This window comes from Chrysemys picta, chromosome 5, assembly GCF_011386835.1.
Source record: "Chrysemys picta bellii isolate R12L10 chromosome 5, ASM1138683v2, whole genome shotgun sequence".
In the NCBI taxonomy this organism is placed as follows: Eukaryota; Metazoa; Chordata; order Testudines; family Emydidae; genus Chrysemys; species Chrysemys picta.
This window is the reverse complement of record NC_088795.1, coordinates 81,674,815-81,690,851: the sequence shown is the minus strand read 5'-3', so window position 1 is coordinate 81,690,851 and position 16,037 is coordinate 81,674,815. Positions and strand designations below refer to the sequence as shown.

Below are 16,037 nucleotides of genomic sequence, written 5' to 3'. Positions count from 1 at the left end.
CCGCTGCTTCTGGGAGCCGCTTAAGGTAAGCGCTGCCCAGAGCCTGCAGCCCGAGCCTCTCCCCATGCCCCAACCCCTTGCCCCAGCCCTGAACCCTCTCCTGCCCTCCAAACCCCTCAATCCCAGCCCAGAGCACCTTCCTGCACCCCAAACCCCTCATCCCCAGCACCACCCCAGGGCCTGCATCCCCAGCGAAAGCCTGCACACCTTCCCACACCACAACCCCCTGCCCCAGCCCTGATCCCACTTCCACCTTCCAAACCCCTTGGTCCCAGCCCAGAGCACCATCCTACACCCCAAACGCCTCATCCCCAGCCTCACCCCAGAGCCTGCACCTCCAGCCGGAGCCCTCACCCCCCCCCAGCACCCTATTCCCCCACCCCAGCGCCCCTCCTGCGCCCTGAACTCATTTATGGCCCCACCCTGGAGCCCACACCCCCAGCCGGAGCCCTTACCCCCTCCCACACCCCAACCCCAATTTTGGAGCATTCATGGCCCTCCATACAATTTCTATTCCCAGATGTGGCCCTCGGGCCAAAAAGTTTGCCCACCCCTGCTCTAGACCTGTGGTTCTCAAACTGTGGGTTGGGACCCCAAACTGGGTTGCAACCCCATTTTAATGGGGTCACCAGGGCTGGCGTTAGACTTGCCAGGGCCAAAGCCTAAGCCCAAACCCCACTACCCAGGGCCAAAGCGCCAGGGCTCAGGTTTTAGGCCCCCCACTCAGTGCTGAAGCCCTTGGGCTTTGGCCCTCCCACCTGGGGTGGCGGGGCTCCGGCATGCTCAGTCCCCACTCCTGGGGCCATGTAGTAATTTTTGTCAGAAGGGGCTTGTGGTGCAATGAAGTTTGAGAACCCCTGCTCTAGATCTGATGCCAGTTTTGAATTCAGTTTCACTCAACTCTGTCCCTCAATGCTCACAATAGCTACTGGGAATGGTGCAGTAGCACTACTGCCATTGTAAGAAGACATGAGGCAGGTCTGCAAGACTGTGCTATTGTTTGTGTTGTGTTCCAGATTTGAATCCCAGCATTTATTCACATGCTCTCCAACGGCCATTAATGGTGTTCAGTGTCACTGTATTAAATGGTTCAGGGATTAGTAGGAGCAAGTTGGCGGATCTGTCACCATGATACGAGGAGAGGTACATGTGTACAGAGAATGGATCACTTGATGATTACCTATTCTCTTCATTCCCTCTGGGGCACTTGGCATTGGCGACTGTCAGAAGACAGGATACTGGGCTAGATAGACCTTTGCTCTGACCCCGTATGGCCGTTCTTACGTTATCAATTATGCTTTGAGTACTGAGTTCTGTAGGCTATGTCAATAAAGATGCACACGGTTCTCTTCTTGCTATGGGGACTATCACCAGGCTGGTGGCATAGAGAATAGTGGCTTCCAGGACTTTGAGAGGGGTAAGTGAAGGCTATGTCTCACAAGGAACCCTTGGGGAAGGGAGAAGGGGTAGTGACATTTTACAAAGCAGGAGTGGTTTGTATGGCGTAGGCTTAGTTTTTGAGTGTAAGCCAGGCATAGGTAGCTTCTGTTTGCTACATCCAGCTGACTTAAATCTGAATTTCGCTAGAGCAAAAATAAATGGAGTGAAACTATATTTACAGTGGATTACAGGAAATTGAGTATTACTGAGGCAATCGGAGCACCAGCTAAAAGAAATTTGTGAGCTGCTATGAAGTGCTGTCCAGACGTTACCCCTACATAAACTGACAAGGAATTCTTTTAACACGATGCGTATGAAGAGTTTTCGGACGGTGGATGTAAAATACTGAAGTGAATCAAGTCTCCTCTGGCAGCTCTCGAGAGAGCAATTCAACTAAAAACACAACTGCTGAGCTTGGGGATACCTACGCTGTACCTTCAAGAACACATGGCGGGAGGCGGTGCTGAGAGGTCCCTCTGCCGCTCACCCCGTTTTGGCCGCCACAACAGCTCGCTCACTCCACTTGGGGTCACTTTTAGCGCCTCTGCTCCTGCTCCTGCTCCTCCCCGGCACAGTCCGGCCGCACCTCTCCCCATTTCTTAGCCCCGCCTCCTGCCCCTGGCGTCGGGTTTTGGCCGCCTTCCTCCCCCTATCGCCCCCGCCGAGGCTAGTCCCTGTACAAATGGTGTCCGTCCGTCCCTCCGGCCAGCCCCAGCCCTACCCGCCTTAGGGAACACCACCAGCCCGACTGCTGGGGCCCGGGGACGCGCTGTCAGGCCCGCTCCCGGCGGGGCACCTCGGGAGCGGCGGGCTAGGTTCGCTCCGAGCCCGGGTTGCCGCGGGACACTCAGGAAAGGGGGCTTGGCTCGTTCTCGCTGCCTTGCGGTAACGCCGGCCTGTGTGTTCGGGAGATCCGGGGCTGCCCCTCCCCACTCGGCGCACACTCACCTGGGGGAAGAAACAGACTCGCCCAGTCCCGCGCTCAGAGCCCGCCTGGCCGCGTTTGAACCGGCCGCCGCCCTGCGCCCGCGCCCGCCCCCTCCCCCTGCAAGGCGGGGCCGGGCGGAGCGAGCAGCCGAGTCCAACCGACCCCAGTCTGGCGCGCGTGCGCCGCCTACTCTAGTCTGGAGCTGAGGGGCGAGCGGGAGGCCGGCGGCGGCAGGTCAGTGGCTGTGCTGGACGGGGAGCGCCCGCCGGTACCGGGGCGCGCGGGGGAGCAGCGATCGAGGCTGGGGGTCCCCGCGCGGGGTGGGGGGTTTGCCGGAGCCTGGCTGCTCGCACGGTGGCGCTGCCCCCGCTTAGCCCGGGCAGCTCCTAGCCCCGCCGCCTTCGGGCGAACAAAGAGCCCGGGCGGCTCCGGCTGCCCTGCTCCCCGGGCCGGGCTCTGAGCAGAGTAGCGGGGCTCGCTCCGAGCCCGGGTTGCCGCGGGACACTCAGGAAAGGGGGCTTGGCTCGTTCTCGCTGCCTTGCGTGGAAGCAACAGACGATCCGGCGTTACTGCCCGAGGCACTTCCCCCCCCTCGCCCTTCCCGAGCCGACAGGCGCTGCGAGCCTGGCATCCGCCGCCGAAATGCAGCCACTTCTGCGAAGCGGCAGGGTGGGGTTAACAGGGTTCCGAGCCTGCGCTTGTCAAGTCCCCTATAGCTCTTCCGGAATACTTATGTGTTGTCGACAGTTATTTCTGTATAAGGCGCTCTTATTCCAGCCCCAGCTCGTGAGAGCCTTTGTCCGGTTTAGCTTAAATCGTGTAGACTAGTTCTTTCGGAATAACAATTCCAGGAAATTTCCAAGTGTAGACAAGCCCGTACCCATCATGCCTTACAATGTCAAAATAGGAAAGTAAAGTACTATTACAAGTTAAAATATGGATGCAATATGAATTAATGAATACGAATATCTTAGTGTAATGCAATGCAAGATGTTTTCCTTTCCCTTCTGCTTGCACAGCTAGACTAGACTAGACTAACCATTTTCTGTTTCCTGGCGTTTGTTTCTGGCTCTCATGTTCTTACAGGGTGCTGTGGGAGAATGTTGAAATCTAATTTAATTGACTTTAAGGTTTTGTTTGGAAATAGTAATAATAAATAATTAAACTCCTGGTCTAATCTTTCAGCTCTCTCACTGTCGGCATATACTAATACTAAATTGGAGTATATACGCCTGAGGGCATTTGGTGCCAAAAAAATAAAATTCTACACCAAAAATATTAAAATTCTGTGCATAATATTTTGAAATTCTGCAAATTTTATTTGTCAAATAAATGTGGAGCTCCAGCATGGCACTGGGGAGCACAGGCTGCACCTGACCCTGAGACAGCGCAAGTACCTGGCCTGCCCCAGAAACACCCCAGGGCCCTGCCCCTCTGTGTGGGCAGGCACGGTCAGTAAGGCAAGATCCAGGTGTGGATGGGGCTTAATGTGGGTGGATCCAGGTATGGGTTGAGAGTGATCTGGGTGTAGGTGACTGTGGGGATCTGGGTGCACAGGGGCTTTTTGCGGGGTTCTGGGTGCAACGGTAATGGGACTCTGCAGGGGGGTCCAGGTGAAGGTGGTTGGGCTCAGTGGTGGGGGAGCATTGGGGGGGGGATAGAGGTCGGCACAGCTGTCTGGGTGTGAGGGGCTCAGTGTGGGGTTCAGATGCTAGGGGTGTGGAGCTCAGTGAGGTTGGGATCCAGGTGCAGCTGGTTCTGGCTCAGTGGGGTGGGGATCTGGGTGCGGGTGGCTTGTTGGGGTGAGCCAGGTGCCTGGGGAATGGGACTCATTGTGGGGAGAGGGGGGGTCAGCTGGAGGGTCTGAGTATGAGAGGATCTGGATGCATGAGGGTTGGGCAGATGGGGGAGAAGCTCCCTGTACAGGAATCCCTCCCCCTGCAGCTGAGAAGCAATGGGTGCAGGAAGTGTGTGGGGGCGGGGGGTTGCAGAGCTTCCTGCAGCTGGGAGAGAAATCTGAGGGTGGGTCTGACAGGCCCCAGATGCCATGCAGGGGGAAGAGGAAGTCCCATCCTCCCCAGCCCAGCCAGGACTAGCAACTGAGCCTGGTGCAGGGTAGGAGCCACCAGATGGGTCTTCCCAAGTTTCGCCTCTTGCCCCCCAGTGATTTACCTCTCTGCCAGCTGCCCTGGGCACCCAAAACATACTGCTGGGGAGGGTTGCATGACCACTCTTGTGGCTTCCCTTTGCTTCCCTGTCAGTCATTTTTCTGCAGGGAAGCAAAGCAATCTGCGGGGGACATAAATTTGGCGCATGTGCAGTGGCACAGAATTCCCCAAAGACTAAGTGTAGGACAGAAAACTGGCAGTGGCATTTATCCAAGTTGTCCACTAGAGAATCTTCAATGACCACTGCTGGTCAGCTCCGGACATCAGTTTTAAGTCTCACCTGAAAAATGGTACCTCCTCAACTCGTTTCTCCAGAGCACAGTGTTGGGGCATTGGAGGTGTATTGTCTAAGGCCCATTCTGCATTCAGATCCACACAGGCAGCCATGTGGATCCCTGTTGAAGTCAGTCTGTGTAGATAGGTCTGCCCACATGTATCTAAGTGCAGCATTAGCACTTTAGAAGGAAAAGGATTAGTATCTGCTCTGTCGCTGACACTTTGTGACTGACTGGTGAAGTTATAACCTTACAGTATACAATTGGACCCAAGTGCCAATATTCCATTGACTTCACTAAGCTTCTGCACAGGCACAAAGATCCATCTACATGGCACAAAACTCTACCTGTCACTACATATCACCATAAACTACCACCAATAGAGCTCAGTAGATCAGCTCTTGGGTGAAGAACATCTGATTAAAACTGAATCTGAACAAAGCAGAGGTTATGCTGCTGGGAAAAGAAAAGAATTTTGAAAATTGTGCAACCGTGGTGCCATCTCCTTTGGTTGAAGGTACATATCCACAATTGGTCAGTTCCGTCTGTAGTTTAGGAGTGCTCCTGGATTCCTTGCTGATGCTAAATTCTCACATAGCAGTATCCAGCAGTGACTTTTTACCATCTCTGGTTGGTTAGGAGACTGCCAATGATGAGTTATATACAGGTCTTTGTCACCTCTTCAGGCACTGTGGGACTTTCTACCATAAAGTTAAAGCACTTCTGTGCAGGATATAAGACTTTCTCAGGGGCCAGTTGAGATTGTGGAATAAACTCCCACTGGAGCTAAGGACCATCACAAACCTCATTACCTTCTGCTCCAACTGCAAGGCACATTTCTTCAACTCTGTCTTCGCTAACATAAACGCATAGCAATGTGTGCCTTTAAAACAAACCAAAACAAAATACTACAGAGTACACCCAATTCTCCCTCTGGGAAGAAGATGAAAGAGAGAATAAACCACACATTGCTTAATGAACTACTGGAGTGGGCTTAGAGTTCAGTATAAGAACCTGTATACAGGAAGTCCTCGGACTTACGACACATTTCGTTCCTCAGAATTGCGTTGTATGTTGAAACTGCTTTTCCCATAGGAATCAATGGTATGAAGGGGGGGATTCATTCCTGAACCAAGGCTTGATACACTATTTTCACTACAATAACCCAGATTTTTGTACTAAATTAATTATAGATGACTAATGTTTCAACATCAATGTATTTACTGTACACTGTATTTTGTAAACAGCATTCAAATAAACATATACACTCACATGTGCTGCTCAGAATGCCAGCCTCGCAGGCTCAGAAAGCCAGGGAGAATGGCATACATGCTGAGCCTCAGCCAATCATTGTTCAAGCTTTCTGATTGGCTGAACCCAGGGTCAGGAGCCAATCAAAAACAATCGGCAACCCTACCTACTGCCTTGAAGCCAATCAGAAGCAACCCTTTCCAGCTCCATACCAGTATAATGCAACCAGGAAATAAATATTTCAAGTGAACTTTATGCAAATCGAGCTTGGTAAGGGCAAAACAAGCATCTTAGGGGTGAAACAGGCAGTCAGTTGAAAAAGTGTTGTAAGTGGCATCCGATGTAAGTTGGGTGTCATAAGTACGAGGACTCCCTGTAGAATAGAAATAAGCCTTGATCTGTCTTGGTCTATAGAAATTACAGAGGAGACTCTAAAACAACAATAATGATAATAAGTAAATAAAAAGATTTTGAGGTCCGTTCAAAAGTGTCTGGCAGTCTGGATTTGGCCCACGGTCCGCCTGTTTACTACCCCTGCTTTGTGAAGTAGCCTAACACCCAAATGTCCCCTACCTTAATACTGTAATCTGAATAGATAGTTTTAAAAAATTCACCTTGAGTTATTGAGAAATTAATGTAATGTAGCCACTGTGTTAAATGTTCTGTGCTCCCTAAACAGCAGCAGCAGCAAAAAATATATATGATATGGTGATGACATCAGTAAGATACTATATAGTTGAACACTATATAACATACATACAGAATGCAATGCCATCCACAGCCTCAGAAACAACCCTGACATTATAATCAAAGAGGCTGATAAAGGAGGTGCTGTTGTCATCATGAACAGGTCTGACTACCAAAAGGAGGCTGCCAGACAACTCTCCAATACCAAATTCTACAGGCCACTTTCCTCAGATCCCACTGAGGAATACACTAAGAAACTCCACCATCTACTCAGGACCACTCCCTACCTCTTCATCATCTGGACCCATGGGAAGGAGACCCTGGAAGAATTCCACCACGATTTCAACAGCTTCCACCCCACCGTCAACCTCAGCCTGGACCAATCTACACGGGAGGTCCACTTCCTAGACACCACGGTATAAATAAGTGACGGTCACGTTAACACCACCCTATACTGAAAACCCACCGACTGCTATGCCTACCTTCATGCCTCCAGCTTCCATCCCGGACACACCACACGATCCATCGTCTACAGCCAAGCGCTGAGGTACAACCGCATTTGCTCCAGCCCCTCAGACAGAGACCAACTCCTACAAGATCTTCACCAAGCATTCTCAAAACTACGATACCCACACGAGGAAATAAGGAAACAAATCAACAGAGCCAGAAGTGTACCCAGAAGCCTCCTGCTGCAAGACAAGCCCAAGAAAGAAACCAACAGAACTCCACTGGCCATCACCTACAGTCCTCAGCTAAAAACTCTCCAACACATCATCAATGGTCTACAACCCATCCTGGACAACGATCCCTCGCTTTCGCAGGCCTTGGGAGGCAGGCCAGTCCTCGCCCACAGACAACCCGCCAACCTTAAGCATATTCTCACCAGCAACCACACACCACACCACAGTAACTCTAACTCAGGAACCAATCCATGCAACAAACCTCGATGCCAACTCTGCCCACATACCTACACCAGCGGCACCATCACAGGACCTAACCAGATCAGCCACATCATCACCGGTTCGCTCACCTGCACGTCCACCAGTGTAATATACGCCATCATGTGCCAGCAACGCCCCTCTGCTATGTACATTGGCCAAACTGGACAATCCCTATGTAAAAGGATAAATTGACACAAGTCAGATATTCGGAATGGCAATATACAAAAACCTTCAACCTCCCTGGACACACTATAGCAGATTTGAAGGTAGCCATCCTGCAGCAAAAAATCTTCAGGACCAGACTTCAAAGAGAAACTGCTGAGCTTCAGTTTATTTGCAAATTTGACACCATCAGCTCAGGATTAAACAAAGACTGTGTATGGCTAGCCAACTACAAAAGCAGTTTCTCCTCCCTTGGTGTTCACACCTCAACTGCTAGAAGAGGGCCTCATCCTCCCTGATTGAACTAACCTCGTTATCTCTAGACTGGTTCTTGCCTGCATATTTATACCTGCCTCTGGAAATTTCCACTACATTCTTCTGATGAAATGGGTATTCACCCACGAAAGCTCATGCTCCAATACGTCTGTTAGTCTATAAGGTGCCAGAGGACTCTGTCGCTTTATATAGTTGATGTATTTTAAACAGAATCAGCTCTGTTTAAGCTAGGGGTCATATTGGTGTTGGGGGAAAGTTGGTGGTACTTTAAGCTCCGTCCACGGCCCCAGTGTAGCAGGGTGTTTCTGCTAAAATGGTCAGGAGTGAATAGCTGGGTCATATCATCTACATTGAGAATTTATCCTGTTTCCAGCAACTGATTGCCAGTCACCGAAATATCTGCACCAATGCAAGCAAGGAAAGCTGTAATTTGCATTTGCAGAGTTTACCCCCATGTGAATCCGGTGGGGATGGAGTATTGGGTGTGTCTTGCCCCTTTTCTGGACAGTAGGGAAAGGCACCATTATGGTAATCTAGTCTAACTTTCTGCAGACCATTGAATTTAATCCCAAAATTTCTGCTTTGAGCCTGAGAATTCATGGTTGAACTAAAGCACATCTTTTAGAAAGGTATCTAGTCTAGATTTAAAGATGTTTTTAAGTAATAGCAAATCTGCCATTTCCCTAGGTTAAGATATTCCAGTGATTAACTACACTGTTAAAAATTGCACCTAATTTCCAGTTTGAATTTTTCTAGCTTCAGTTTCCAGCCATTGGACATTGTTATGGCACTGTCTGCTAGGTTAAAGAGCCCTCCGGTATTGGATATCCTCTGCTTGTGTATGTGATCAAGTTACCTCTACGCACTCTCTGATAAGGATCTGAAACTATTTACCTTAAGTCTCTCATTGTAAAGCATGTTTTCCATCCCTCAAATCATTCTTGTAGCTCTTCTCTGAACTCTCTCCAGTCCTTCAACATTTGTGGAGTATTGCCTGTATTTTGTCTGAGCACATTTTCTGAGTATTAATTTACAAATAAAACTTATCTTGGATTAGTTTTATTGGAAGAAATTTCCTGACAGGCTGTATTAACTTCTTCCACCTTAAATCTCTCTTCTTGTAGACTTGCCCATTGCTTAGTAGCAAGTTGCTATTATTCCAAAAAAATCTTTGTGCTTCAAAGCATTCTGAAAATGGACCCCCTGTGCAGCAAATAAAAATGTATCCACATCATACTTCAGCTGCTCCTGGAAAATATAGCTTCTGCAGAATTCTGCAAATTGTGTTTTTTCCTCTAAATTATTGGGTTAAGGATTTTTTTAGGGGACAGAGGAAGGAAATTTGAGGGGAAGAAAATTTGTTACTGTACTGATCATTTCAATAAGTTAATAGGCAGTTTCAAATGCAGCATTGAAGAGACTAGCTGAATTTTGAAATTGAAGTATCATATGTATTGTTTTTATTGACCATATTGCATCATTTTGCTTTTTATTTAACTGACCAACGCAACTATTCACCAACTGTGTTCTGTGGACACCAATAGTTTGTGAAGCTTTTCCTTGATCATTCATACAATGAGATACTTTAAAAATTCTGCTTTAGGGGATTCGGAGGTCAGAAAAGATACTTATTTCTGGGTGGGGAAATGGATTATCAGTATTGACTGTCAAGGACCATTTATTGTTGTCTGTCTTTCAATCCATAGACAACTAGATGAAAATCTCATTAGAACTTTTCACAATGCTATAATTGCCTGGAAGTGACTGTTGCAAAGCACTTTCCTTTTCACTTCTTGTCCCCCAACAGTGGGCCAGCACTCCCGTCTTTCAAAATTATTTGAGTAGAACTATTTTAGTAACCATTTTACAGATTTGTACACATTGTGATGTTAATTTTTTCACTTTGAAGTTGTCTTTGATACTAATGGATGCTATGCTAGAAAATGGCTTGTATGACATTTTTCTGATCATGTGCTTTGTGGCTTGTGGTCTCTTGTTAGGTGAGCGGCTCACCTAATCAGTAGTAACCACAAACCAAGGTTTCAGTAGCATAATGGTTACAAAAAAGTGTAATATTTGGAATTGGTATAATTTCATATACAGAATTAAATATGTAGTTTAAACATTTGTAATTTGAGGTTTTAAGAGACAAATATTCTGGGTTTGGTTTGAGTTTTTTCCCTCATATACTAGCTATTCGTTTTAGAGAGCTGTATTGTTCATTCCAGTATTTCATGCATGCATATATTCTATTTGTTCACATAGTTGACTATTTCCGGTGTTCCACTATAATCATGTAAAGTGGGAAATTGTAAACTGGGGGAAATCAGAGTAATTATAAAACAAGACATTGAGACATTTGTTTTGAGACATTTATTTTACTCTGAGCACAGCTTCATAACATAGCTGGCATATATTGAACATGTGCTGTCTTTGTCCCTTATGGTTTGCATATTTCAAGGGGTGTGGAGAAACCAAAGATGGTTCAATTATTTGCTTCCAAGTCAAAGAAACTTTAATGTTATTTACACTCTGATTCTCTATCATTAATTTCCCTTGTATGTTTCACAATTCAGACATATAGTACTAAAAAAAAATTGTTTGGTAATTGCGTTGACTTAAAACATGAATGTCATACAATGAAGCATTGCCTGACTGAGTTTAATCTCAGTAGGTCCAGATGGAGTTAAGGATTGCAGTTGCTCTAAGTCATTTGACTATGGTTAAGAAATTATTTTAGTAGTTGATCATTGTCCTAGCAAAAGGGATAACTTAGAACAGCTCTGCTTATTTAAAAAAAAAATCTTATTTGAATAATATATTGTACAGGGAGACTGTTACTGCAGTCATTTTGTTGTAGTTTGCTAGCAGCTCTAATTTTGGGACCTGTTTCAACTGATTCTCTCTTTGCCCCTTCCCTCCTTAGTAAGCTCTAGAAAAAGTATCTTTCTTTACATCTTCTATCTTTTTTTTGTAGCTTTTTATCCATTTGAGCACTGAATTTTTTAAATAAAACAAATCAAATGATCCTAAAGGGTAAATCAAATGTCCCAAAAGCTAAGGAAAAAGGATCTGTATTCTGCTAGTAATCACATCCGTTTTTTTAAAAGCTTCCTTTGCTGTTTAAAGTTCCTATTATCTGACTGCATATACATAACTGATATTTTAAGACTCAGGAAAAAAATTTCAAAGAGCAGAACAGTTATAATTAATTCTAAACACGCTTGCTCAAAGGTACCTTTTTGTCCCCTGTAGCATGAGATCATCCTCCTTGGATAAATGTTTATTTTCTGTGACAGAAAATTACATCATTGCATTAGCTAACTAAGGTGAGGTAATTCTTAGTACTCTAAATCAGCAAGAACGAGCATTGTCCTCCCAAGAGCATTGCTATTATTTGATGTTGGCATCAGTGCTATGGAATAGAGAAAAATTATTACTGACAGCGTGTGTCTGAGTGCACAGCAACAAAACATGTCTGCTGATGGGTCTCTGGGTTTTTTTGTTTTGTTTTTTGTTTTTTTAAATGTAGCTAACTTGCTTCATTAAGAGACTCAAAATTCCATAAACATTAAAGGTGAACTACAGGTCTCGTTTTGAAAATGATATAAATGAATCTGTAGTTGCTTAATGCTCAAATAGCAAAGATAAATAGGACATTCAGCACATAACTGATTTTACTCTAACTTTCTTTCCTGGCACTTCAGCTTCCAAAAGGTGCACAGGCCATCTCCACTCAGATGCCATAAAATGCTTCAGACTGGAAATTGCAGCTACCACTGAAACCATGCTGAGCCATGGAATTGGCCAAAAGGGGTGTAGTAAGTGGCATTTTTGTATTTTGTAACATGGTTTTTCCAAGTGTTTTTATAGTGTATAAAATATTTTTATAAGCACTGAATTGTGTTATAATTCAAAAGTGCCACTTACCAGAGACCCTATTGACCAAGTCAAGTGGGCTCTAGAAGTAACTGTGATGTCACAAAAACCATAATTTAGAATCATTGGAGCAGACCAAACATATCTGACTTCAGTCACCCTGAAGCTGTGGGGAGGAAGGAATTAATTTAGGTCATTATGTGCTGAAGGTCCCACTTATTCTTCCTATCTGGAGTATTCGTTGTTACTCTTTTAATTATATTACAGTTGTACGTACGCAGCGATCAGCTTCCCACAACACTGCACTGTGGGATACATACCCATGGTGCATCGCTCACCCTGTCGATGATGGTGTCCCCAATGTGGACACGATCTGTCGACAGAGGGAGCAAGTGTGAACACCCTTTGGCGATTTTTCTTTTGTCAACTTTTGGGTGTTGACATAAGTTTTGTCAACAAAACTTGGTAGTGTAGACAAGCCCTGAGAGAGTTTCTGATCCCTGCAAGCTACTTAGGAGCAGAGCTTGCAGGGATTAGAAACACGTATTCAATAGGTGCTTAGATATTATAGTGATGAGGGCAATAGAAATGCCAATAAATAATACACCTCATTTTAAAATATATCTGCAGTTTCACCTTTTAAAAACTCCTAATCTGTAGCCAAACTAAGAATTATGAAATGGGAAAAATATGCAGAATGGTGAAAGATTTATATTCCTTTTTTGTTTCTTCTAGGGACCTTCCCTCATTCTACTAGCAATTTCTTTCTGCCATTTTCTGTCTCTTTTTCTATCCCTTTCTTCTTATTGTGCATCTTTTTCTTCCTCTTTCCTTGAATCTACTCCTTTTTGTGTATGCTCCTGTTCTTTCTGGAGGTTCTGCAATCTCCTAATTCCCCACCCTCCTCCACTCAAAAAGGCACTGCATAAAGGTAAACCCTGCTTTTGGCTGAGGAAGCCTCTGTAACCTTTTAATGCAGCCTTATCAGTTGGCCGGAGAAGTTGCTAGGGGCTTCTTCCTGGGGCTTAGTACATTGTCTACAAAGTCACTCTGCCCATGTTGTCATAACGTAAAGAACTAAATTTGGTTTTATGTGAACATGTGCTGCCACTAGACCACCTCCTCTCTATCTGTATCTGTCTCTTTCCACAATATTTCTATTCTCCTACCACCATCTTCTTTTCTTTTTTAATCTATATTCTTCTCTTTGGGATTTAAAAAAAAAAAAAGACTAAAGCATTTAACTGATGCTCCTTGCCCAGTGCTACAGTATGTGCTCATAGTGCTGAGCAGGCAAGTTTAGCAGCGCAGACACATTTCCTCCTACATTTGATTGTCCTGAAGGCAACTGCTAAAATTTAGGGTAGGATTATGCCATATTTGGTCCCCTTGCAGGTTCACATCCAGGGAATCTAATCTGCTGATTTCCAGGATCCTAGCTTTCAGGTCTGTAAAAATAGTCTGGAAACATTTAGTGGTCAAGGAGTTGTCTTAATTACATTAGAGCCTCAATTGATATAGAAAATGTACCCAGTGTATACATGGGACATCTTTTGAAGCCACTGAAAAATAACAAACTTGTCTTTAAAAATAGAGGTGCATGTAATGGTGTTAACACTTTTGATGCATTAGTAATTGCATCCACAGAAGATGGACTTGCATGGTTCTGAGGATATTCACAGTATATTAAGACAACATATGGCTAGATCCAGGGGGGAAATCAATAAACAGTGTGGCTATGAAAGGATCAAACTTGCATTGCCAGCTCCACGCTTAACCAAAGCAGAGAATACTATTTTTCTTCATCTTGTCTGATCAGCAACACTTGCAACTTGATATCTTTGGTTATTTAAAATTTTATATAGATCCATTCTATCACATACTTCAGAAGGTGATGCAACAATCCTTGCAATGGACAAATATGGAATAACTAGCCCATCGAAGAAGTTTCTTTCAAACTCTTGTCATTTCATAGCTGGTTTAGTCCGTGAAGCATGAGGGTTTATGGGTCTCACTTTTTTGTCATCTCTAATGTGTAACGATAAATGTTCTTGCTCTCTGTATAAATGTCTAACCCTTTTTTGAATGCTGTTAAATCTTGGACTTGATAACTTGTGTGTTTTAAAAATATATCTATATATATTTAATTGGTTTTAAACTTGTTGCCTCTTAGGCCTGGTCCACACTAACCCCCCACTTCGGACTAAGGTACGCAAATTCAGCTACATTATTAACTATTAATAACGTAGCTGAATTCGAAGTACCTTAGTCCGAACTTACCGTGGGTCCAGACGCGGCAGGCAGGCTCCCCCGTCGATGCCGCGTACTCCTCTCGCCGAGCTGGAGTACCGGCATCGACGGCGAGCCCTTCCGGGATCGATTTATCGTGTCTAGACAAGACACGATAAATCGATCCCAGAAGATAGATTGCCTGCCGCCGAACCAGGAAGTAAGTGTAGACGTACCCTCAGTTTCATTGCAAGTTCCTTTTCCTGTGTTATGATGGAAGATAAATAGGAATACCCAATATATGCTCTCTATACTGTTTTGTTTAATTTTTTTTTTAATTATTTGTGTTACAGTAGCATCCATGTGCTCACTAGGATGAGACCCAGTTGTGCTAAGTGATGAACCCATATGAACCCATAGGAAAACATGGTCCTTTCCTCAAAGAGCTTACAATCTAATATCTGTCCTCCTATGGAAGTCTCAAATCATTTGTATTGCCCCTCTCTGGACCGCTTCTATTTCTCTTGTGTCTTTTTTGAGATGAGGTGATCGGAATTGTATTCAAGGTGCAGTAATACCATGAATTTATGTAACAGCATTATATTATTTTCAAAAAAAAAATTCTATCCATCTGTTTCTACAGCTTAATATTTTAATTGCTTTTTTGAGTTGGTGTTTTCATTAAACCATCCACAATGAGTGGGTACAGTTAATAGTGGGTACAGTTTCTATAGAATCCAGATTCCTTCCACCCAAGTTCCTTCTTTTGAATTTATAAACACTGGATTTTATCTATCATGCTACCCAATTGCCTAATTTTGTTAGGTCCCTCTGTAGTTCCTCACAATACCATAGCAACAGGAAACAGTTGTAGTTAAATTGTGAATAAAAGGAATTTGTGTCTTACATTTCTATTTTCTTATTTTTTCAAGTTAATAAATAAGAACAACAATGGCAGATATAAAAGATGGACTGCAATCAGGTCAAGATGAGACAGATGCAAAATCTCTCTTTGGTTCCCAAGGGTGAGTATGGTGTTCCTAGTTTTCTTTAATAAATTCTATATTTAATGTCCTGAGAAGTAGCCCTCTAATGAAATTGTATGGCGAAACTGCAAATAACACAAACTGAATAAATATCACAAAGATTAGTTCATCAATATTGCAATGTTAGTAAATAACTCTTTTAAAAAATCAGATTCACACCCAATGTAACTTAGTCTATTGCAAAACTGATATATATAAATATATATTCAGTTTTGCAGTAGACTATATATATATATATAATATGCAAGGAATTAAAGAAGAAAAAACATAGACTGTGGAGTCTGTATACCCCTAAGAGCTGACCAATAGTTCCTTTTAGTGTTCCAATTAACATTGGTTTGGATTTGGCAGCCTTACAAGCTTTTGAAAATCAGGTTCTGTATAGGCAGAGTACGGTTAAAGTGCAATGGCACTACCATTGTAATATGTACAATGAAGGTCAGGCTACCTTAGTTGAAACATTTAGTGGAGACAATGAGTAAAGCAAGGGATTCTCAGCAAGGATAAAGTTGAGTGTGTGAAGCTGTATGGGTTTGGTGCTTTGACAACTTTATCCAGAAGGCGTATAACAGTTTCACCATTGAGAATAACTTTGCACAGGATTCATATCAGTTTTTGTGAACGCTTTTGTGTAGCTTGTAAAGAGTGCAGACACTTAATAAATGTTCTGCATTAGTCTTTGCCTGGGGCTCTGTGGATTTTGTATGTCCACTGGGCATTAATATAAATTACTTTCATGGTCTCTATCTGGTATA

At 44.4% G+C, this 16,037-nt stretch overlaps 2 protein-coding genes across 10 annotated transcripts in view; one reads left to right on the top strand and one right to left on the bottom strand.

Moving 5' to 3' along the window:
- PRIMPOL (primase and DNA directed polymerase) overlaps positions 1-2,526 on the bottom strand; it is a 43,476-nt gene extending 40,950 nt beyond the window's left edge. The window contains exon 1 of one of the 7 annotated variants that reach the window (XM_042842043.2): positions 2,389-2,526. The gene's annotated coding sequence lies outside the window, so the exon portion shown is untranslated. The remainder of the gene's footprint in view (positions 1-2,388) is intronic. The other 6 variants (XM_065596768.1, XM_065596767.1, XM_065596763.1 and 3 more) reach the window with 6 other exon arrangements.
- The window catches only part of CASP3 (caspase 3), a 37,047-nt gene continuing 23,472 nt past the window's right edge, over positions 2,463-16,037 (top strand). For 2 of the 3 annotated variants that reach the window (XM_005281975.5, XM_005281973.5), the window contains exons 1-2: positions 2,463-2,602; positions 15,169-15,261. In XM_005281975.5, the coding sequence (XP_005282032.2) occupies positions 15,188-15,261 (74 nt within the window). In that variant the 5' untranslated portion in view covers positions 2,463-2,602; positions 15,169-15,187. Of the gene's footprint in view, positions 2,603-11,835; positions 11,950-15,168; positions 15,262-16,037 lie in introns of all 3 variants that reach the window. The other variant, XM_065596782.1, reaches the window with a different exon arrangement.